Below are 24,481 nucleotides of genomic sequence, written 5' to 3' on the forward strand. Positions count from 1 at the left end.
GAAAATAGGAAGTACCTTGTTAACTATTACATATAATTTTTTAATTACTTAGTAGGGAAGAAAGAAGAGAGCTGAGAAAATGCTGAAGGAAGAAATGCTACAGTGCTTTGGATACAAGCCCCAAAAAGAGTACACAGAGCATACCTGAAGACACTGCCTGTTATCCTGCTGGCTTACAAGCTTGCTACAGACTTTTCTGAAGGCATTTGTTCCCAAATCCTCACACAAGTGCTCCATTTTGCAAATGCCATGCTGCAGATGCAGCTCCCACCACAGTGCTGCCCTTCAGCAGGAGGATAATGTAGCTGCATGTTTACACGTCCTCCCTCTCAGAGGGAACATTCAGCTGGATTCACTCAAGGCTCCATCCTTGCTCTCTGCAGAGCTCTTTCGCCATCAGAGGAAATCAGAGCCAAAACTATTTGAATATCATAAGGTTAGAATTCCACAAATATTTTGTCAGTGCAGAGGTAGTTATTTTAATGGTTCTTTGAAATTATTTTAAGGCAATCAAGAGAGATCAGGAACTCCATTCACCTTTTCCAAGAATGGATAAAATACATTTTAGGCTATTTGTGACAGACATCTCATGCATCCCCTAACTGTCCTCAGTGACAGGGATAAAGAGCTGTCCAGGTTGCCAGTGCAGAAATCAGCATTTTTTTATAGTATGGAGGAAAAAGGCCATGGAACAATCTGCAATAAGGGACAGGGGAAGTTGTCGTGGCATTTGGAGATCTGCCCTCTCCTTCCAACAGACAGATTCTGAGACCAAGCTCTGTAGCTGTCCCAGTAACAGCCTCGACTGAGTAATGGGCTCTGTGGCAGGAGTCATGTAACCCTTGCTCTTATCTACTTTGTAATAATTGCAACCTAAATATTAGAGCTCATTCCTACATCTGCGTTACTTTCATGTCTAGAGAAAATTAAGTATCTCAGTCTTAATCTAAATCTAGCAGATATTGAAAACAATCAATTACTGTCTGTCTTTTCTTTCCTTTTTTTTTAACTGCTAAGTACTTCATATCATTATTAGGCTGTGTTCATTCTTCTCTGTCCTGAACTAAATAAACCAAGCTGTTTCAAATTTTTCCTGCAAGACTACATTCTCCAAAATTTTTACTCTTCCTGCATTCCCTGGAGCCTTTTCAGTTCTTTTACATTTTGTTTAAAATAAGGTACCCTAGACTGGGAACATTGCTTCAGCTGAGACATCATCAGCACAACATATTTAGAATATTTATATTTTTTACAATATCCTAATATGTAGAATATTTGTATTAAGGCTCTTTAATCTGATCTCTTGATGTTTACTTTTTTTCTTGTAAATATTTGGTAAAGCTTAACGAATCATCTAATCTACTTTCAGAACTAAGTCATTTAAATATGTAAATCTACATTTTTTTACTCTTTTATCCATTTACTGCCACAGCATTTTGCAAAGCAAAACACAGTTTTTCAGATACAGAAGACAGAAATAAGACAGGATTGGATGTTATTGCCCATTGGCCCAAAAATGAGTTTGGGGCCATGCCAAATCACTGTTTTTCCACAGTGACAACCTAAAATGAGCACAGTTGTACTCAAAGTGTAGATCCTGAGATGAAAGCTAATAAACTTCCAACTCCAGAGAGATTTCACCCTCAATGTTTCTAACAGGCTCAGACACAGCAGCACAGCTTCCATCACAAATCATTTCACACTTCTGATATTTTCAAGCAAAAGAAAAGCAAGAATTGACTTGAAATTTCCTAGTCAGGAATAACCCAGAACATTTTCCTAGTCCTTAAAAAAACAGACCTAGCACCAAAAACCTTTCAGACTTTCCTCATTGTATCATCATTCATATATTTAAAAAAAAAAAGAAAAAGGAAGAAAAGGAAAAAAGAAAATGAGGGAGAGTCAATGAAAGGCACAACAACATTTAAAGAAACTCATTCTGAGTCACATTGAAGATGCTTTGGGGATTTTCATGCACACACAAGGCTGTAAATTGATAGGAAGTTCTGCCAGAAAGCAAAGAATTAAGTATTTCCATTAGTTCCCTCTGCTGTGGGAACAGAGCTAGCCAATCAATGCAAAATCTGATTCCATGCTTTCTAAAATGCTGTTTCCCAAAGGAAAAACCAAAAAAACCCACCTCCCAACAAAAACAAACAAACAAACAAACAAACAGGAAAAAAATCACAGGGAAATTTTTCATTTAATGTTAATAAGCCTGTATATTGTAGTTACCATGGTAAAAGCGTTTGTAATTAAGAAATCCAGTAATTTCTAATGATAAGGTAATAGCAGATAATGAACAGAGAGAAGTACTGATTCAGTTATTTAATAGAAGTAAAATATTTATTTTTCAGTAGAGAAAATAGAATTTTCATCTATTGATAAACAGAGATAGAAGCCATAATTTGTTGTTGATAAAAATGATTGACTACAACAAGTGGAAGACTGAATATAGAGAATCCTCACACAGAACTGCCCTTAATTTATAAAGCTTAGCAATGGACATCTGCCACTGAAATTATTTGTCTGCACAGATTTATTTTTCAGATAAAGGATCCTGAGAAAGCTTTGTTGTCCTTCCAGCAATCTCATGAGAGTATTATAGTAAGCACAGTATTTTTTCTAATCTCTGTGAAAAACACTTTTCCCCAAAGTCAACAAAATATCAGGACATGCTACTCTGCAAGGCATTTTCAAAGGCAGGGAAAACACACATATTCTTGCATTCCTGCCTTTCATATAAAGGCTCATTATATTGCTTTGTTTGCAGAAAAATGTTCTAAAATTTCATTTTAGAACAAAAATTGAAGACTATAATACATCCATGTTCTTTACAGAAAATGACTAATAGCATCTATATTGAAAGACACAAAGTTTAAACTGAGGCATAATTGCTTGCCATATTTGTCTTTCCATTGAGAGCTTGCAAAAAGTCAATCAAAATTCAGCTTCATTATTCTCTAGCAATACAATGTCCAAACAAAACCTGGATCTCTGTTCTTGAATATCAAAGTAGCACATTTAGTGACACTACACATAGCTTATCTCTGATTAACAATTAACAGGAAAATGACAACCTTTACAATAATCTAATTTTTCTCCTTGTCCAGGAGACAAGGACACACAGGAGTTGATCAAGCATCCAAGAGGGATGCCTACTTTTACAACTTGGATCTTTTCATTTGGTCAAAAGTGGCATTAGCAACCACAATCTTCAGAGTTTTGGTACATCCTGAGTTTGTCTAACCTGAAATGTGGCTGCATGTTCCCAGATCATGGGGAAAACGGGCAGCAACAGCAGCCACAGTAAACCACAGCAAGGGAGAAGGTGGAGGAATCAGAAGCTCACAATAAACAAACCAAAAATACAAACTTGACACCTCTCCTCTCTCAGTGGAAGCTGTGGTTTTGCTCTCTCATAGTGATTGCAAAGGGATCTCTTCAGGTTTAAGGCCTATGGACATCACGTGCTCAACTCTTTTGCAAAGGCTGTCATCCTCATTTCAAGATAAAAGCATGAGAAAAAGCACTGTTAATGTTTGGAAATATAGTCCACTGAGGGGAAGATAAATTAATCAGTTCTCAATACTTAAAATTATAGCAATGTATTCATATTTATGATGGCAGCTTTAACCTTGTGCAGCATTATTTGAAGTTATTATCCAAAGGATCCAACAGCTAATCTGCTGCCCTTGTTCTGCTTGATCTGCAATCAGGGATTTCTTTTGCTGGCAGCAGAAAATGACCCTAGAACCTGATTGCTGTTAGATCACAAGGATCTTCCTCCTCCACAAATTATGTAGAACTGAAAGCCAACTGACCAACCAACAAACCCCAACAGCAAAGCAGAAGTGCAGAAGCAAAGAGCAGATGCTCTCTGCCATTCACTGTACATATTAACTGGGATACATCTGTTGAAGTCCTGCATTCTTCAAGAAGCAGTGCTGAGAAAAGCCCAAGAATTAGATAAATACAGGTTAAATTCTCCAGTTAACACCAGCAGAGAACTGCCTCAAAAAAGCAGAAGCACTATTAAACCATTCCACACACTGATTCTGTGTGGGGAAATGAACTGAGAACAAATGCAAATGAATGCAAATGTCTGAAATGTGAAATGTCACTAACTTCAGCTTCCCTGTTCAGCCCACAGAAAGGAACAGGGCTTCACCACGTGCTCTAAAGCATCCAGTGGAGGAGTTTACCTCTCTCCACACTCCTCCTCCAAACCATCTTCCCCAAGCAATTCATCCCAACATGTGAGTTGCTTAATGTTAGGCTGTACAAATACTCGTCTCAGTTTTCCTAAAGCTGGAAACATTAGTCTGTATACCAATATTAGATTTATGGATACAAAAACAATATTCAAAATGAACAAGAAACTCTGGAAAAACACGAAGTCGTGGTTTTCACCAAAACATGAAAAACATTTTGAGGGATTTGCTAAATGCTACTGCTGAATATTATATTCTGTGGCTTATAATGGGGAGTAGAAGTTAGGTAAATCACTCTCCTGCCTGACAAGGAAAGCATCTATTTTAGAATGCCTCAAAAATTTGCTTGGTGTGTCATTATGATGACATATTCATTTTCCCCTAGGCCTCCATATTAAAATGCAATTTTATAGATGGTATCATAAATTTTAAGGACTGTATATGGCATTGACATTTGCCTGAATGTTCTTAAAAATAATATGAAAGCAATATATGTGGAAAAAAAATAGGAGAAAGATGTCCAAGAAGAACAGAGCATATGTATTTGCTCTATGTACTACTGTAACATCAGCAGATTTCAGTATTTATGGAACTTTTACAGCATCTGTCACTTCTAGAAATATCAATAGTTCAAATTACTTTTGATTAAGTACTTGAGAGTCACTTGGTTAAAAGAGAGGTGTGCATGCAAAGCCAGTTTAAATTAATTTAAAAAGAAAACATGGATAAAGTGTTGAGGTCACATAGATAAAAATATTAACACAAAAAAAAAGGGAAAAGGGGGTGAAAAAGAGGTTTTGTGTCATAAAAGTGCATATTTGCAGAAATAAGGTGCATATTTTCCCCCATGAATTTTTAAAAGAATCTTCCATACTTAGAGCCTGGATCAGCAGAAGTCTTCGTTACTGAAAATCTGGTATGTTTACAAATTTCCTTTTTAAACTGCTGTCCTGTAGAGTCTGATCTAAACAGGAAGAATGAGCACCTGAAGTGTGACCAGCCTCAATATGACTGATTTGTATTTTAAAAGTAATATGAGATTTTGGATCTTTCCTAATTTCAAGGCACAGTTTGACTATCTTGAACAGCAGGATCACCAGGGTCACTTTCCTCTGGCCAGAATAGAATAATTCAAAATTGTGTGCCATTTCTAACAAATCAGTGCTTAAATGAAGTCCTCACTATTTCTTAGCTTAGCTTATGGATATGAACCTAGAAGGAGATGCTAAATCTTCAAGCTGATTCATTCAAAATACCTGAGGCCTTTTAGCATTTTGACTAGGAATATTTAACATGGAATAAGTGAATTTAATGCTAAACTAAAGTTGAGTTTTAACGTTATATAAAAGGGAGAACAAAGAAAGTGATGGATGAGGTCACTTGCAAAAAAATCTCTCTCTAACCAGGGTTTGGAGAAAAAATCCTTGAATTTGTATATGGGTTGGTTATAAAAATAAAGGATTAAGTTTGAAAAGTTAAATACTGGAAAAGTTAAATACTGGATCATGGCATTACTTGGAACAGTTTCTTTGGGAGAATAAAACATAGCATTCTTGTTTGTATAATGAGTATTTTTGGTAAGAGCATTTAAAATCCCACTGTCAGTGAACAGAAGAGGACTGACTGCCTTTGTCTCAGTTTCAGTAACACTCCTACACCTGACAGAAAGAATTGCTTATTATATACTAAACGTAATTTAATTCACATGTATACACACACACACATATATATAAATTAGTGCAATTTCTTTTTTTATGCAGGTTCATAAAGGGTAGAGTCAGAGCTATAGCAATGCTTAAATGCACATCCCCAGAAACCACTCTTCTGTAATAGAAAATGACTGTAAAATGCCTTCATCCTCACAGAAATGGAATGCTTTCATTTCTCAATAATTCAGCTACAGTGAGCTTCTCTTACTATAGTATTTTAGTTAAGCTGACATAAAGCATTGTGGACTTGCTCATTTTCAGAAACTACAGATCTGACGTGCTGGTAAAGCTTTTTATCGTTTTAAAACAAATAAATTCAGCTGCTACTTGATTTGAATTGACAGGCCACAGAAGGGCATGTGCAAGAAGGGCTCATTTAGGGCTTTCTATTTTCTAATTTCAACTTTGATAAATAGAAGTCCAAAAACTGACCATATTAAAAAAAAAAGGCAGAAAATACTTCTTTAGATATTCCTTCCTTGTACTTAGGTATCATACAAACAAAACTTTCTTGCAATTCTACATTTGCAACAATTGGCGGGAACAGAAATAAAACTCCACCTGTTTTTCTCTCTATTTACATCTAATATGACACACCCAGAGAGGACACGGCCTCTCCACCTGGGAAGCATTTAAGATCTGACTGGACACAGTTCTGGGTAATCAGCTCTAGCTCAGATTCTCTCAAGATTTAGTCCACTAGATTGGACTAGATGATCTTAAGAGATCAATTCCAGCCTCTACAATTCATGTATTTTACTGTTCTGCACAAAATGGGGCAAAAAAAGATTCAGGAAAATTGTAATTTCAGCTTTTCTAAGCAGCTTTGTATTAAAGAAAAATGGACTATTCCTCCTCATCTCCTTCAAATTCTAAATTTTCAGTGACTGTGAGACTAAAGATTTTGCCTGTGCATGGTGTAATCCTTCATTCTTCTGACTCAGTGTCCAGAGCTTTTTACTAAGCCTGCTATGGACTTTTCCAATGAGGCCTGAAATCCAGGTTCTGCTTGTTCAATGAAGAAATCTTAAGAGGACTTGACAATTTTCATCAGACATTTTCCTCTTTTCCTTAAGAAGATTATGTCTGTACTGTTGCCTTTTATTAAATGTACCAAGGAGCTAATTTTCATGTTTTCTGTGAACAGTGATGGCCTCTTTCAACAAGAGGGGCTCTTAAGGTCCTATATTTTACTGCAGCTTTTGAACAGAAATGCCTCTATGGGGAATTGCATTTTTGAAGGTTCACATATTTTGTCAACACTCAAAATCTCAAGAGAGAGCCATTTTTTGGCTTTTAGACCCTGCTTTGCTCCATGATGACTTTAGTTTGCTTGCTTCCATCCCTGTATCTTCTTCAGAACTTTCAAGGTGGGAGTACATTTAATAGTGTTTTTTAATAAAATCATACTGATGAAACCATCATCTCTTGCCGCAAAATGGAAACAAACACATACACAGCATGTAGAAATCATATGCTGCACCTATCCAGATGCCTTTGTGTTTGCCACTTGAAAGTCAACATCCAACTCACCAGGATAACTCAAAGCAGACAAGACTGGAATGCTGAATTCCACCAACATTTAGCAGAAATGTACTGCCCTTCATGTGAGCATCCTAAAGCACAGTTCCAACTTGGCTTGCCTCAATTTTAATAGCTAAATCACTATCTAAATCCAGATATTCTGTATTCGCTTCAGCTTTGTCACCCAGAGGAACACTACTGTTCCAGGAATCTCACTAAATTTCAAGACTGGGGTCTGAAGTCATTCTCCTATTTTTAGTTGTTGTTAAGAAAAAGAAAAAAATCCACCATCTTTTACTCTTCACTTTGCAACTGGGGCAGTTTAAAGATGCTCAATATTTCAGTGTAATATTGATATAGAAGGCATGGCCACATAAAACACTCAGCTAAAGAAATTTTGAACAAAAATGTGCTCAAATCTAAAGAAAGCCCTGTCTGCAGTACTACTGTCACTTCCCTCCTGCAACTAAACTGAATTCTGTGTACACAGCAATAAATGTGATGCTACTACACTTCTATTAAAGATTTATGAACACACCTTCTATAGAAATTTGGATACATTGAAGTAAAAAAAAAAGAAAATCACAATCTCAATTGCAAGAAGCAGGAGAGGTTTTAGAAAAAAATTACATGGGCTTTTTGCCAAGAAGTAAAGGCATTCTGACAGGGAACTGGTATTAGGAGGTACAGATGGTGAAACAGCAGCAACACTCAAGTCCTCTGTAGTTACAGTTGCCAGACTCACTGATTTCAGAATTTTTTGCCTATTTTATGCAGTTGAATCTTTGCTATTTGCATTAAGCCTTAGATTTTTATATGAAATTTGTTATAAGTGATGGGTTTCCAAATAAAAAACATAAAACCCTACAACAACAACAACAAAAAAACCCCACTACAAATGAACAACAACAAAAAACCCAATAACCCCAAAATAAATAATAATAAAAAAAAAACAACAACCCAAAACCCAGTCTATGGATTTTGCAGTAAGTGTTGGTTTTGTTCCTTTTTTCCCCTCTCCTGGGCAGGAATAACTCAGTTTTCCATTTTATGACAATGTTCTTGTTTCTTTCTGCCAGATTTAAACTGTAGTAGTGATCTGCAATAAACAACATTCTGGCACAGCTTAATTTTCAGTCAAATCCCTCTAGGGAACAGTGTGATTTAACATGAAATGTGTATCCCGTCCTGCTGCTTACTGTAATCTACTCAGACCAAATGGGGATAAGGAATACTTACTTTACACAAATTAAAATGAGATGTTTTGGCCAAATTTGAACTCCAATGGAGGCATTTGAAAACATTACCCATAATCTTACTTTAGTCTCCCAAGTCAAGCTAATAAAAACTTCAAACTTCTCCCATTTATCGCTGCTCCAGTTTCTGCCTCCAAATCCATTTTGCTTAACACAGAATATTGTCAGCTTTATAATAATACCTAAAAACTGAAGTACAGGTTGGATACTTTCTTGAAAGTTTTCTGAGGGAAAGTAGGAATGACAAGTCACATTCATGATCTTAAGGAGAACAAGAATACTGCCCCACTTTGTCTCTGAGAGGCTGTAGCGGGGTCAGCGATACTTTCATAGAACAAAGTTTGTATGGACCAAAGTGAATTCCCCCAAAAAAGAAAATCACCTAAAAACATGCAATACAAGAGGGAAAGAAAAAATTATTCAAAACAAACTTTTAAAAATGCTTCGTATTGTAAACAAAATATCTAGCACATAAAGTTTACAGAACTAGAAATAAAAACCCACTGATATGCTTCAGAGTGAAGGTACTCTGCTCTTGTCTTTCATGGCATTATGATTTTACAGATACCGTGGAAATCTTCTCCGTGCTTTGGCACTAAAAAACTTTCAAGACCCTGTGTTTGTTTTAGATAGAAATTATGGGCCCCAAGCAGTTTTAAATATTCAATAATAAACAGAATTATTGGGGGAATGCAAGGAACACCTGCTTTTCTCTTTTACAATTACTAAAAAACAAACAACCCCAAAACTTGTTGATGGTGTAGTAGAGATAATAACATGTGATACCTTCTCAAAGTTAAAACCAAACTGCAAATAATTGTGAGAAAAGAATAAATATCAGGATATCTACTAACCCTGCACATTTTAGAGATGATGGAAAACTTCATGATGAAACTTTTTCTAACTCCAAACAACAGAGAATTCTAGAAATAACACGTCAACCTTCTTCCTTGTACAGTGAAAAATCTCAATTACATCTCCAGCACTTTGTAGGTAACTGCACTGACATTAGTTTATAAATGCTATTTTACGCTTTAACAGGAGTATGAAATCAAAATTAAGATTTCATGAAATGTTACAGAGGAGTTCAATAATTTCTGAAGAATGCATCTTGTGGATTGGAGTCAGAAAGCTGCTTTCCTATTAACCTTCTAAAATCTTTTCTTATCAGTGGAAATATTCTGTGTTTGAGGAAATATTCTGTATTTGAGATTTCCCATTTTTCTGGCACATTCTTGTTCTTTCAGTATTGTATTCACTGCATTTTTAATAGTATTTTAAAAACAAGAAAAAAATTAGGTGGTTCTTGCTTTTGCAGTAAGTATTTAATTTTTCCTGAGATAAGAGAGCTTGGATTCCGGCAAAATAAATCATAAGGTTTATCAAAATTCTTTCCTTCTTCAAGGTCAGTAACCATTGGGAAGTAGAAAAAAAATGGTGAGATAAGCATCAGAATTTGAGTTAGGAACATCCAACCATTTCAAAATTACTTACTCTCGTTTTGAAATCAGTGTGTTTTATCTATTTTCTGTAGCTGCCACACTTCACCTTTTAGTCTTTAGGTACTCTTATACTCTTGGCTGACAGACAGTAGAGCTTTGTTATTCAATTTCTATGCTCTGAACAAACCACATCTCTGATAATCTACACAAACTCACCACATTGTATTCTGTTATAAAACAATCCTATTATTGCACAGAATTTTCAAACATGAAGCCTGGGTGGAATATTTACACATCAGATACTCCTTTCTTATATTTCCTTTTCCTTATCTTAATAATCTGATTTATGATGATATAGAATTTTTTCTACCAAAAATGCTTTACAGATAATGGTAATTTCCATAAAGTCAAACTCAATAGCTCATAGGGAGGTTTGAGATTCAATTAATAAAGGATCAAGTTCTTGGGGAAAGGAAGCATTAAATGCTCTCCACACTTAGAAATCCAATTATATTTTATAGGTGCAACTGCATCTTCCTCTCTCTTAAAAGATTTGATATCTACACGTGCTAACCCAAAAGAGAAAGTGAGAAACTCATTAACTGATTTTAAAAAATTAACTACATGTAAAAAATACAGCAATTGTACCTGCAACCACTGGAGATTTCCTGTCATCCAGAAGCTGAATAGCAGTACTGGCTGTCACCACATTGCTCTTGTTAGAAGTTTCTGTGGGGTGTGTTGAGGAGGAAAAAATTGAAACAATCTATTGCAAAATAAGGAAATTTAGGTTTTTTCCCCCCTGGTTTTAAATAACAGTCTATGTGGATATAGTGTTCAGAAAATAAAACATGCAACATCACATATGCACAGAACATACTGGCACTGACATTTTAAATTCCCCAGCATGCCAAAAACAAGCTCAGAACACTGAAATGAGCCATCAGATTTTGTCTCTCCTGCTAAAAGGGGCAGTGAAGGTGACGACTGGCAGGGCTTCTCAATAATGGGGACATTGACTCTGTTGGACTTGTGTTGCTTAAAATATTTGTTAAAATGTGATTCTACCTGTGCAAATACTAAATGAAAAGCGTCACACCACAATTTGGGGTTTCACTTGCAGCCCCATGAAACACGCCTGGGTCAAAGTAGCTGCAAATTTCAATGCCTATTTCAGATCAATATTTGAGATCAGCTACAGAACCCACTCTGTACAGACACTCTTGGGATCCTTTCAGCATCATGCATGGTTCAGAATCCAAGGAATGACAAAATTACACACCTGTGCTGAATGGGATTGAGTAGACAAAACTCCCAGGTATTTGTTCAGCAGCTCTTCTGTACCAGAGTGGAAAATGGTCAGCATTAAAAATATTTTCCTTATCTTCAGCTGTCAGGAAGTCTCTTGAGAAAAAAAAAAAAGAGAAAGAAAACAATTGTTGTTTGTTGCATAGCACATAATGGTTTCTAGCTTTGAAAAAGGCTAGAAACAACAAAAAAAAAAAAAACAAACCAGCAATCTTTTACAAAAGAAAATGGTTTAGCACAATTTTTCTAATAATACTTGCTCAACAAAAGAGTTAAATTTAGTTACTGATAATTATTTGTGACACACAATAACTTTTGTTGAGAAAGACATAAAGACATAAAAAGCACTAAAACCAGTACCTCTAAGTACCACTGAAATTGCTTTTACTGATTTATATAAATAAAAAATGCTTTGACTAAAAAGCCTTTTTCTTTCAGCACAATATAAGAACAGTGAGCTGCACAAGGTGGAAAAGGCACTGGAGATCTGCTAGTCTGTTGCCACTAGCATTCACTCTTTTTTACCAAAAAAAGGTAATTTTACAGCCCATGTTCAAAATGCAACGTAGGGGATGGTAGTCGACAACCAAATACTTTATCCCTCAAGAATTTCAGGCAATGTTGACAGAGAAAATTTATGTCAAGCTCAAGTATAATGTCCACTCCATTGTTCTGGTTTTCTGTCTGACAGTAACAAATTGTAGTGCTGTTGATGTCACCTACTTGTACAACAGTATTTGTCCTCAGATAAGCCCACAGAAATTTATACTGAATCATGTTAGTTTATCATAAATATCAAACACAGATTTTCTTTTATATGCATAACACCTCCACTAGATTCCTTGTTCTCCAAGGAAAATGGGAAACTGTTGTATGATGAGGTCTCCTGACTTGCTCTGTGTGAAGGCATCATCAAGTAAACTAATTTTTTCCTGTCTTTTCTCCCCTGGCTGCCAGGCACAGTTTGTTACTCACTGGTTGGTCAGCTGCTCTGGCCCCACAAACAGGTTGATCCGAGAGAGCCCAGTCCGTGTCCCAAGGAAGGCAACTTCTACCCCCTTGTCAGAGTTCCTGAAACACAGCAGAGCACAAGCAGAGCCAAAGCTTCAGACAGCAAATAGATAAAGCTGCTTCACTGCCACAGAAAGCACAAGTGTACACATCTTTATGATTATTCTATGACTAGTTCCCTTATTTATTGGTTTATTTTTAAATGTTGGTTTTTTAAGTTATAGTCATCTGGGTTTTGAATAGTGTGCAATGTAGAAATGCTATTTAGACTAAGAATCCCTAAAAAGTCAAACAGAATAAATTTTGTAGGATTTGTAGGAAAAGATTATATGCATGGAGTAATAGACTAAAAAGGTGTTGCATAGCTACATACCAACTATTTAATAACCAGTGATACACAGTGATTCTGAGATGGGCAGGAGGTCCCAGTCCTCTCAACATTTCTGTGCTATATTTATGCTTCAAGTCATAGCTGTGACTATTGCTCAGGTAAGCAAACATTGTAAAACAGGCAGCTGAGAGTTAAACTTAGCTGTCATCAGAACAGGCTTTAGCCTCCATAACTTGGGAAAAAGCCATGGCAGGCAGCTCAAACTGAACTCCTCTGGTGCACAGTTATCGGTACCAAGCTGGTTTTATCTGGCTGCAAGAACTTCTGTCCCACTACCACAAAACCAGGGTCCAGAGCCATTTTCTCGTTTCATTCATGAGACAGAATGAAGAAAAGTCAGAATCCGAAAGGGCTTCAAAAATCTCCCCCGGCATCATTCCACAGCTGTCCTTGTGCTTTGGATCTGTTATTTCATTGTGTAGGATGACACTTGCACCTCTCAATGGCCACATTTTATTAACATGCAACAATTTCTTATCTTTATCTTCCCAGAGAAGGCTGGATAGCTCTTTGATGAACCAGATCTTATCAGGTTGCTTTTATTTATTCATGCTGCTTTTATTTATGCTGTACAGCAAAGTATTTTTTCATTCAACTTTTAGAAAACGGTTGAAATTCAGGAAAATCTAATCAGGATAATCTCCCAAATTGCTTTTCAACCACTGTATTTCATGCAAACTGCCAAGCTTAATACCTGTTTACTCCAATATGGATAAAACCTTGTTACTTAATACCTTAGTATATCATAGCACAAATGAATAAAGTAGAAGATTTAAACTCTGAAAAGGATTGGCTAATTTCCTGACTCTTCCTAACAGGAACCTAGATCCCAAGTAGTTCTGGAAAATAAACATATCAAGGATTAATGAAATTATTTTCCAGAGCAAGTTTTTCTATATATAATTTATTCTGAGATAAAGAAGCAATTGCATCAATAATTTTGGTAAATTTTGCATTATATTTCCCAAGTGCCCTTTGTTAAAAATACACAGAAGTATAAATTTCAATTAGGGTACAATTTCACCAGTTTTTCTGTGGAAATTTCATCTAATCATGACATACTCTGCAAGATAAACACTTCACATTGAACTCAAACTTTGTGGCATTTATGATCAGAGAGTTACTGTAATATGTTCATGGATATCAGGATTTGTAAGACATTCCACCAGTTCATTAACATAAATAATAAAAATACAAAAAATAAAAATACAGCCATGACTGATGAATAATGATGGACACAAAGATAACTTACTCTGATTTATTCAATGCTAGACTGGTCCAATAAGCTTCTATTGGTGCACTCACAACAGCATCAAAGAGAACTTCCTGGATCAATTCTTTATCACCTACCACAGAACAATAAAATCAGTAAATGTATGAACATATAAAGACTTTTTAAAATTTTAATAGGTTTTTCTTACATTTTATTTTATCTGTGACATGCTTTCAAACTTTTTGCACTACAAAGCATTTACTGCATAATATTACACCGTATTTTACCACAATGCAGATTTTCACATATAATTTCATTGCATTAGTAACAATTTTAGGTCAAAACCCAATGATACTCCACTTCATGTAACTCATTCATGTGTATATCATCTAATGCTCATGTCTGCATGTGCCATAAGGTTACAACAAGTAGGTCTAGTAAGAGTCACAAAAGCTCTGCATTTCTGCAAACGTACAGAATATGCACCTATCTGAATTTTTTATTCTGCTTTGCAGTTCAGAAATGCTAATTACATATGCATCCTCCCCAAAATACTCATGAAATATCAGGTATATTCTTTAGAGGCATGATCCAAGGATTGATTCCCATCAGTCCTGTTTAATTTATAAAACCAGATGGGGTGATAATTTTGCATAGTACAGCTACACCATCTGAACAGAAACTTGAATGTTTGGTACAGGCACATAGCTTACTGTAAAAGTGAAAAAATTGTATCATAATTAATACTACTAATAATGATACATAATTAATTCTAATAAATAATATCTTTATTGATACCCTGAGAAAAGCTCCAAACCATATGAAATTGCAACATCAGCTAAGCAATCCTATCAATGGTTGAACTAAGTGGCTTTGCATTTTGTGGAAGGTTACATATGCCAGTTTTTGGCCGGATAAAGCCTGCAAATCCACATTTAACCCAGTACTTGCATTGGAGCAGGGGCTCCTTCACTGGTTGAACTAAGTAGCTTTGCATTTTGTGGCAGGTTAAGTATGCCAGTTTTTGGCCGGATAAAGCCTGCAAATCCACATTTAACCCAGTACTTGCATTGGAGCAGGGGCTCCTTCCCTGTGAGGTAGCGTTTGATCGCTTCCAACTGAGTCATCTGCCGGTGCTCAGGGTGCAGGTCAGTGTTGCAGTAGGACCTGTGAACACGTTGTCAAAACAGTAAAAAGTTATATGTACAAGCACAATCTTTCTTTGTCTTTGAACATAAAGAATTGGGCTCTGCAAGCACAAACAATATGAAACCAAGGAGGGTAACAGACACTAATTTCATGCTTTATTTAAGGCTTACCATTCATCTGCTAAAGATACATCAGGGTGTTCTAAATCATGTAAACCTGTAACAGGAATAATAATGGGTTATTTAGGGAGAAGTCTGGGTAACAGATGGTTATTTGCATACACTCCATAATATAAACCCTTCTTGGAAAGTGCATTATTACCATAATGAAATAAATCACAGTAAACTATGTTCAAATGCACTTCAGGGTCTAACAAACCGGCAAAACTAGTTAAATCAAATCTAAAACTGAAAAGGTATAAAAAAAAATCTGTGCTGATATGTTTAACTTATGTGAGTTACTCACATAATATATTTAAAGTTTGGAAGATAATTTGAGCAAAGACAAATGCAAAATGGTAACAGACTCCTGTTCATACTCCCTTGTTCTCTTTGGCCAGTAAAGTTCTTTATGCTAAAATACACACTTCTCATTTCATGTGAGTTGTTCTCCTCTCTTATAAAGAAAAAATTCATTAAGGACAATTCCCTCAAAACCTAAGCACACAGCCTATGAACACAAACAGCAATTTATGGGATTGTTCAGAAAAGGTTTTTTGTACTAACAGGTCACACATATGCTTGTAAATAAGAACCATATCATTAGTTATATAGCACAATAAAAATGTACTTTGGCAATTTTAAAAACTCTTAAACCACTTATCAATAGACAATAAGCAAATCGGGTTCAGAAGGCAGCATCTGGGTCTAACCCCCTGGAGTACACAATGAACAAGGACAGAGCAACCATGACTAAGGAGGGCAGGGAAGCCAAAACTGGAGCTAAAACTGTGGTCCCTGGGGAGGAGAGTGAGATGAAGTGAGAGAGAATCAGTGAAGATAAGAGTGGGAACTGCTATGGTTCTGTTAACACTGCTGGGGGTGCATCTGGGACGCAGACTGCCTGAGATGTGTGGCTGGATTAAAGAACATCTGTGACAGGGATGTTGGGAACAGTCTGGGGAGGGAGTAGCTCCAAGTCTCCTGTTGTGCCCCTTTGTAGCTGCTGTGCAGATACTCAAACCTCAAGGCACTTCTTTTCATATCTCTCCTGAGAAGAACATATTCATGTCCCAAAATACAGCCAAAGAACAATGACTTGAAGAAATTAGCTGTCTTGTTTAACAACACTGACAAAACAAGAAGAGTTGGAAATAGAGACTTCAGCATAAAATCTGAAAGCATTCCTATTTGAAACACTTTCTGCTCAGCAGCTTCTAAAATTTTCAACCTTTCCTTCAACATTCTGAAATGCCTCCACTCTTCCTTCATCTTCAGAGACCTTCTTGCCAAACAACTTTATGACTCACAGTTGACTCCTCCACTTATTTAGTTGGGGACTTATCAAAAAGCAAAACCAAGGAACAGTTCTTTCCCTGGGTACTTCTACTACTATTACAAACATGCAAATCCTTGTAGCTAATGCACATACCAGTTATAGCTCTGAAAGATTTCACAATGTACAGTCTGTGAACAAAACCAACAGCCATTACAGTGCTCTTAGTGGTTACTTCATTCAGAAAACACCTCAAGTAATTAACACTGGGCTATGAGTTGTTCTCTGAAATACTGAGAAGAGGATGGAAAATGATCACATCTATAGAAGGCTCACAAACAGTCTGACTATGACTAAATCCATGTGAAGTAAAAGATCTTTAAAGAAAAAAAATATCTAATGCCCTTATGGAATCTGCAGACAAGGAACTACCAAATTAACAATAAAACTACTGTGTAAGCCACATGAGAAGGTAGGTACCTCACCTTCTTCTACAGTTACATTCCCTCTGAAGAAGTATTTTCCATGTCCTCTAGAGAGAGCCACACCTAAACTGTGCAGAGAAATAAAGCAGACCTTGAAATCTGTGAGACAAACAATAGCAGACATTCAGACCTATTTTCATTTTTAACATTTCCAGCTCATGTACTATGATTAACTTAAAACTGCTTGTTTCCAAACCCTCACCAATTATATTTATTGTTCAATTAGTTGCTTCAATGATGTCTCAGTTCTGATGTGCCTGCAACAATTGGCTGTATTTATGTGTGCTTAGAGGTGCAGTAAACCATTATTCCCTGGCAAACTAATAAATGAGCCCCTCTAAGCTCACTGCTGTTCACCCAGCATGAGATTTCTTCAGCTGAGCCTTGAACATGACCACGGCCTCACAATGAGGGAGACAATTTTTTGTAAATCAGATGAAACTGTTGAGAAACTACAGAAGTGTGGGAATTGATGGTGCTACTGACAGGAAAAGAATTTCAAATGTGACAACAGCATCATAACTCCTCCTGGACTAATTTTTCTGTGTTTCATATTTTTAGCTAGCATAGCTCTTTTGTACTGACTTCAGCTTCATAAATTCTCAACAGTTACACACTGTGTTTTGGTCTGGTTTTCAGTCTACCATTTAAAACATCCAAATTTAATGAAGTGGCTGGGGGATCCCATGCCTCTTGCTATTGAACACAAACACAGAATACCTTCTGGCATTCATTCATTCATTGAAGGGGATTATCCTGAGCTAGGAATCTGCAGTAATCAGCAAGACTGCAAATGCATGGGCTAGTACTTGAAGTACATGGAAAGGCACCAAATCCAAGAGCACACAAGCTGCAATCAACAGCTCAGTCTGGGAAAGGGCTGAACACTAAACATCTTTGACACTGCAGTGTGTCCCAAATCTACACAACAATCCAAAACTAGATACATACCATGTTGAAAAAGGAATTTTCCTAACTATATTTCTGTCCTTAGCACCATAACTCACACTACATGCATGTAAATAGCCTGATTTCTGTTTACCTAATAGTGCAAGAGTGCCAGTGCCAAAGAAAAACAAACAAAAAAGAAAAACAAACAGCAATCAGAAAAAAAACTCCACAACATGAAAACAAAACAAAAAACTCACTGAGTATTATCGCCCATCAGTAAATTTCAACATGCATTAGAGGTCAGAGGAATGTGCCTCTAGTTTCTCTGTGTGGTAATGTAGCTCAAGTCATCTGAAACTCTTCCATTGAAGAAAATTTCAGTTGAGTATCACAACTACCAAACTCCTGCCTCAAGTGCAAAGTACAGTTAGGGCTCTTTTGATAGGGGATTATTTCTAGTTCAAATATGAGCATTTTTGAAGTGACTACCTGTTCTTCCTTTCCTTTTATATTTCCCTCCTAAAATACATGCACAAATTACCAGCTTACTTGGTTTTAGTTATAGAAATCCACTGAAGGTCGTTCAGAGAAAAAACATCCAAACCTCAAATTGGAAGTGAAATGCTATCTCATTTTACATTACATTCTTGTTGTGGAAAAAAATAATAAAATGGGGCTCAAGATGTAGTTACTTAAATGGATTATAGTATTTATAGCTCTCCAAGTACTTGCGAAAGCCTTTTGTTCAATGTAAACCTCAACTGAATATTTTTTCAATGAAACGTAAGCCATGACAAACACTGGGAGTTTGCCTGTGCGAGCTTGCACAAACTTTCCATCCCTGGAAAAGCTGAAAGGAATGCTGGTAGGCTCCTTTTCCTTGCTATTTTCAGTATTGTCCAGGGATATTTCATTGTCAGCCTTTGCTGATGAGCTTTTAATGAGTTCACAAGGTCTGTATAAGCACAAATCCAATGAGTTGGGTGAAACGTCCATTTATTATGGCCGGCTCTACCTGAATGGAGTACCCTTGATGTCTGTATAATAGTAGTCATTTGTCATCACCAGGACCCGCTTCTAGATTCACAACAAGAAAGTCAGAAGGAGAGAGGGGAAGAAGTTAGTTTGCTGTAAGAAATGTATAAAAGATCAAGTGGTTAGTCACTGACAGAATTAGAAGCAAAGTTTAGATTCAGAGAGTGAAAAAAAAATATATTGCAGGGAGCCATATTTATAGCAACCTTAAAAATAATTTTAAAATTATCTGCTTGCTTTACATTTAGTTGGAATACTATTATAGATATTTTACCCCTTTGTCCACTGTCTTCTTCACTTCCATGGAGAATTTTCCTGTTTTCCGGTTCACCATTGCATTTCGAAGCTGAAATGAAGGAACTGTGTGTCAATTCCTTTATTTACTTTTGCTGTAATCCTTTAAACTCTGAGCTCTCCAGTACATTCATCTGGCCTAAGTAGCACTCAATTTTCTTCATTCCTTCATTTCCAATAATTCTACTACACACGGGAGAACCTATTTACAGATTTTATTAGTGACTGTATAGACCAAGCCTCCTGCCATACTATTTCAAGCTAAAGTATATAAGATAGGAGCTCAGCATCCTTCATGTTAAAATACCTTTTTGTGTAGTAATCTGGATTTTATTTGGTATGAGCAGTGTGCCTATTATTCTGTATTTACTGCATGGCAAGGCAAGGACTAGATTCCTAGCTGGATTTAGCTGGTTAGACCAGGGCCCAGTGTTTAAATACATCAACAGTGATACAGATAACAAGAAAATAAAAAAAGAGAAAACTCCTTATCTTACACTATTTATTCTGCTTAAGAATCTATGTTGGGCTGCATCCTTAATGAGCACCAGAATCTTTATCCTAACTGCATCAAAAATTAGCACTAGGCCATGAAAACCAGAATGGCAGCCCATTGGATCAGTAACATGATCCAGGGGGAGCACACAGCCAGAGTGCTTCTCAATTCCCTCTGGTTGTCCATTGGTGTCCAGGCACCCCTTGAAAGGTATTAAATTTTAGCTCTGTAGTGGAAGGCCTAGGCCAGTCACAGCTTTAACAATTCGCCTGGACCTCTCCACGTCTTCCAAAAGACATTTTAAACCCCCTTCAAAAATGTGTTTCATTGCTTTATAAGCCAAAAAATCAGAGAAGCTAGGGAAAACAGAAAACAAATGGAAAAGGCTTTATACTCAATGATTTAGCTGCTGCTCTGCAAGTTAAATCTGTTATTTTTCAGATCACCACTACAAATACACCCTCTTTTCCTGTAACTTTTTCTTTCTACATGAGCTACAGGCTCCCAAACCTGGGAGCTGCTAAGTCCCTGGTCTATCATCCCTAAAAACTCTGCCCTTTGCACACCTTGGGGCTCCCTGCCTTCCTCCCAAAGGACACACAACCTCTCTCACAGATGAATGTGCCATGATGGTGAAAAGAAGATTTAAAAAACCCAACAACCATCCCCCAGGCCTGTAAGCCAAAATGACCATCAGTGTCCCCAAGGATGAGGACAGGGTCTCTGGGCTAAAACTGAGGAAAGACAAGACAGGTGTTTTGAGAAATCCTCAAATCCTCAGCCTTCGGGTTTTGAATTTGCATATTCATCAGTTCACTTCAGGGAAGAAATAAAAAAGTTGCTGCTTAACAGTTACACCATCCATAAATGGAAATATTTAATTTGAACATTCTTAGATTTACTAATGGAAGACTTGAGTTATTTTGCTTTTTTGTGGGAAAAAGCACCTATAGATATTTCACAGCTGTAATTTTCATTACAATTTGAAAATTCCACCATTACAAATCAATTTAGCATTTAAAATGCAGGAAAATATTGGCAAAATGAGCATTTTTATGTCTCTTCTATTGCATATCTCTCTAAACATAATTTTGGACATCATGTTCCTGCTGAATAAATATCTCCTGTTCTACAGCACCTCATGCCAGATTGAGCAATTCAGTTGAGTTTTAAAGAGAAATTGTGAAGACAAATGTCAATGTGCACTGCAGGCTGAGTTAGTATGGAGGGGAAAGAGAATCGCCAAACTTGCCAGTGAAATATCTAGTTTTATTCTCACAAACAAGTTGAGCATGGCTGACCTATCAAAAACTGCAAACTTTGCAGCTCTTTAAATTTAATTCTAGGGCATCTAGATTTGAATTAACAGTCTTACTCCTCTGTCAGTGAGTGTAAAAGAATAATTTTTAGCTGGAGGCATATATATAATAAAGCATATATTTTACTGTAGATTTTTTTTAACAATACATAATAGGCAATTCTGGAAATAGTTTCCTATTTTAAGTTTTGTGGTTTTGGACTTGGAGAGCTGGTCTTAATTAACCATCTACTTTCTAACATTTACAGAACAGTTCCATTTATCTTTAACATGGTTTTCATTTTTCTCCTATTGGTGCCTAAGACCCATTCCTCCCACAAGCCTCAGGCAAGTCATAGATTTACTAAAAGGATCTCCAAACTCTCAGTAGTGTTTAAGATCAAGTCTGCATGTGGGATTTAGAGTTTTACTCTTCTTTTTTTTTTTTCCCCTGCTTGCTGTGATTGCATTTCTTGGCTTTGTAATCTGGTTTCTCAGCTCTTCTGCAGTTTCATCTCCCTCCTCAAATGCATAAAATAAGCACTGCCTCAGCTGGCTTCAAGCCCCAAAACATCCATTCATGTTCTTTTTTTTTTTTTTTTGGAAAAAAATTATTTCATTCAGCTAGAAATTACAACAGAAGAATTTTAGGTGAGTTAATGAGAAAAAGGTTTCTATCCACATTGAAACTTCTCCTCTTTGGTACTGTATATTTGCAGACCTTGCTGGAAGACACTGTTAACAAGCTCATGCTAAAATCTCTGTTTCTAATAAAATACCTTAACAGCAAGATAGCAGGTATTGTTAAACTGGAAAATGAGCTGATATATTTATGACAACAATATTTCACAGTGAAAAAAATTCTAACCTTAGTTTGGCCACCTTTTCCTCATTGGATCACTGAAGAAAACCCAGTCTTCACTTTTCAGAGTAATAAGCATTATTGCTCCTTCAACAAAATATCTTTCAATCAATTGCTAACAACTCAGTTTCACTGCTGCAGTATGAGATCATTCTATATTCTTGGAAAACTATGTAACCATGAAATTAATGTGGCAAAAAGTAAGAAAATGTCTTAATCAGCTTCTACGTAAGTGTTTCATGGGAGAAAAATATACCAGCAGTAGTCTATGTTATTAAAAGCAGCTATATGAATACATGAATTCTTTGCCTCTGCAGTTGAATAAACAATGCTTTACTACTCAAGCTTGGAAAAAATCAAGAAGATCAAATCCAAGGCCTTGGGTGAAGCATAGCCATGCGTAGCTTGTTTCTGTGTCACAATTAAAAATTCATTTTTAAGAAACATATTTTATAGGTCAAATAAATATTCAGATTTAATGTATGTATATATTTTTTTTCAAAATAAGAAATAAAATTTTTGCAGCCTTCAGATAAGACAAAGCTCAATTTTTTACGAAATTTTCAGAAAAAGTGATGGAGTTTAGGGGTCTCAATCAGAGAAAACTGAATCTGGACTTTCATGTGTACTCAGGTAGAATCTCAATTATAAATAAAAATTGACTTTCAATATCACAGAAATTGCTCAATGTCCCATTATCTGAATCACTGAACTTCTACTGAGATATAATTAAAAAATGGAAAATTTAGCAGAGGAAGTAATGGAAGAAATATGAAGGAAAAAAGAAAACAAACCAAGGAGAAATAACAGTAAGAAAAATCATGAGGTTTAAAATCTGTATGTAACTACAACAATAACATTTGAAAGGACAGAGGAGATTTTAAAGGTCATCAGCAGAGAAACTGGTTGAATAATAAAGGATCAAAGTTAAGAGAAAAAGCAGGGCATAAAACATGAGACCAATGAGATTTCCAAGATTGCAGAAGGCTGCTACAATATATGAAAATCTTATGAGGAAACCTTAAATAGTGTGTGCATAGAAAATGACACAAAGCCATAAAAACGTTGAAAAAGTTTGTGTGTGCACTCCAACACAAAACTCCAGCTTAGGAAGTGAAGTGGCCTCTGAGGAGAGGCTGAGGACAATCTATCACCTGGTGAAACAGACCTTGCCTGAAACACAGATGAACTGCTCCACTATTCACCAAGGGGGTGGAGAGAGCAGGGAATGCAAGATATATATTTTGTAAGGGAGAAAGAAAATACAGACTTCTGTCAGAACAGAGATCAAGAAATTAGGACATCTGAAGACTGACAAGACTCCAGGGGCTGCTGTACGTGATCCATCCCAGATTTCGGAAGGACATGACACAGTAAATATGGGAACCTTCAGTGGATGTATTCAAGCCTCTCTGGAAAAGCAGAGGTACGAGGGACTTGAGAGGAGCTAGCACAGCACTGACATTTGAGAAGGGATCCAGGAGACATCTATGAAAAATACAGACATGCAGTCGTGACTTTGGCAGGAGGGACCTTAAGGGAAAAACTAAATTACGGGACAGAAAGGTGAACACCTGGAAAGTTACGATTTAATTAGGGACAGTCAGCACAGATTCACACAAAACGAATCCTGCCTAACAAATCAGATTTATTGAGGAAGTGACAGAAGGAACAGGCAAAGGTTAAGCCATGGACATAAGGAAAGCTTTTGATACAGTACTGCAGAAAAGGCTAAGCCTGAAAGGTAAGAAAGAATAAGATAAAGAGCAAACTACAGAGTAGATGGAGCACTGAAAAATTAGGTTAATGGAAAGCATTGTGTGATAGACACACAACTCCTGCTCCTGCAGCTACCCATGTGTCTGAAATTAGAGTTTGGAGTGAAACTCTGCTCTGCACATAAGTCAAAGAATTCAATTTTGTTTATTCATCTGATGTTTTTGACTTTGTACAGTAAGTAAAAACCTCCCATTACTTCCATTAAGGAAAAAAGGATCTCATGGAAAGAAGTTCAGCTAATTTCTGAGTTTCATCAGTTGTCTGGGCCAGCCCTGAGGAGACATTCTATTCCTGTTTCTGGTGCTATATTTGCTATCCAGCACAAATACACAACGGGATGCAGGGAGACTGCAAGGGTGATGAGTTTTACCAAAAATACAAAGAGTCTGTGTTTGTGATGTATGCATACATTAGGAAGAAGCAATGCAAAACAGTTATAAAATTCTGAATTAAATAAAAGGGTCTATTGCCGTTCCCTTCCAGAGAGCAGCCAGGTGGCCTCTCTAATGACTACTTAAACAGTTTCCAGGTACAGTAGTGGGATGGAACAGTATCTTCTGACAGGGTTTTAAAACCCATCACTTACCACATCATCTCTGTCTTCCCACTCCACCTCAGAAAGATCCACACTGCTGTAGTTGGGCTTTCTTCGTTTCTTCCCCTCTTCATACTGGTACAAAAAAGGTGGAAT

At 36.5% G+C, this 24,481-nt stretch overlaps 1 protein-coding gene across 3 annotated transcripts in view; it reads right to left on the bottom strand.

Annotated features, from left to right (window-relative positions):
- The window catches only part of CACNA2D3 (calcium voltage-gated channel auxiliary subunit alpha2delta 3), a 388,352-nt gene that overhangs the window by 69,361 nt on the left and 294,510 nt on the right, over positions 1 to 24,481 (bottom strand). For all 3 annotated transcript variants that reach the window (XR_010784371.1, XM_066557980.1, XM_066557979.1), the window contains 10 exons: positions 24,377 to 24,460; positions 19,337 to 19,408; positions 19,043 to 19,104; positions 17,137 to 17,204; positions 15,388 to 15,433; positions 15,138 to 15,235; positions 14,108 to 14,201; positions 12,429 to 12,524; positions 11,428 to 11,549; positions 10,794 to 10,874 (listed from right to left, as the gene is read on the bottom strand). Coding sequence is in view for 2 of the 3 variants with exons in the window: in XM_066557980.1 (XP_066414077.1) it covers positions 10,794 to 10,874; positions 11,428 to 11,549; positions 12,429 to 12,524; positions 14,108 to 14,201; positions 15,138 to 15,235; positions 15,388 to 15,433; positions 17,137 to 17,204; positions 19,043 to 19,104; positions 19,337 to 19,408; positions 24,377 to 24,460 (823 nt within the window). In the remaining variant the exon portion in view is untranslated. The remainder of the gene's footprint in view (positions 1 to 10,793; positions 10,875 to 11,427; positions 11,550 to 12,428; positions 12,525 to 14,107; positions 14,202 to 15,137; positions 15,236 to 15,387; positions 15,434 to 17,136; positions 17,205 to 19,042; positions 19,105 to 19,336; positions 19,409 to 24,376; positions 24,461 to 24,481) is intronic.

This window comes from Molothrus aeneus, chromosome 12 (assembly GCF_037042795.1).
Source record: "Molothrus aeneus isolate 106 chromosome 12, BPBGC_Maene_1.0, whole genome shotgun sequence".
Lineage (NCBI taxonomy): Eukaryota > Metazoa > Chordata > Aves > Passeriformes > Icteridae > Molothrus > Molothrus aeneus.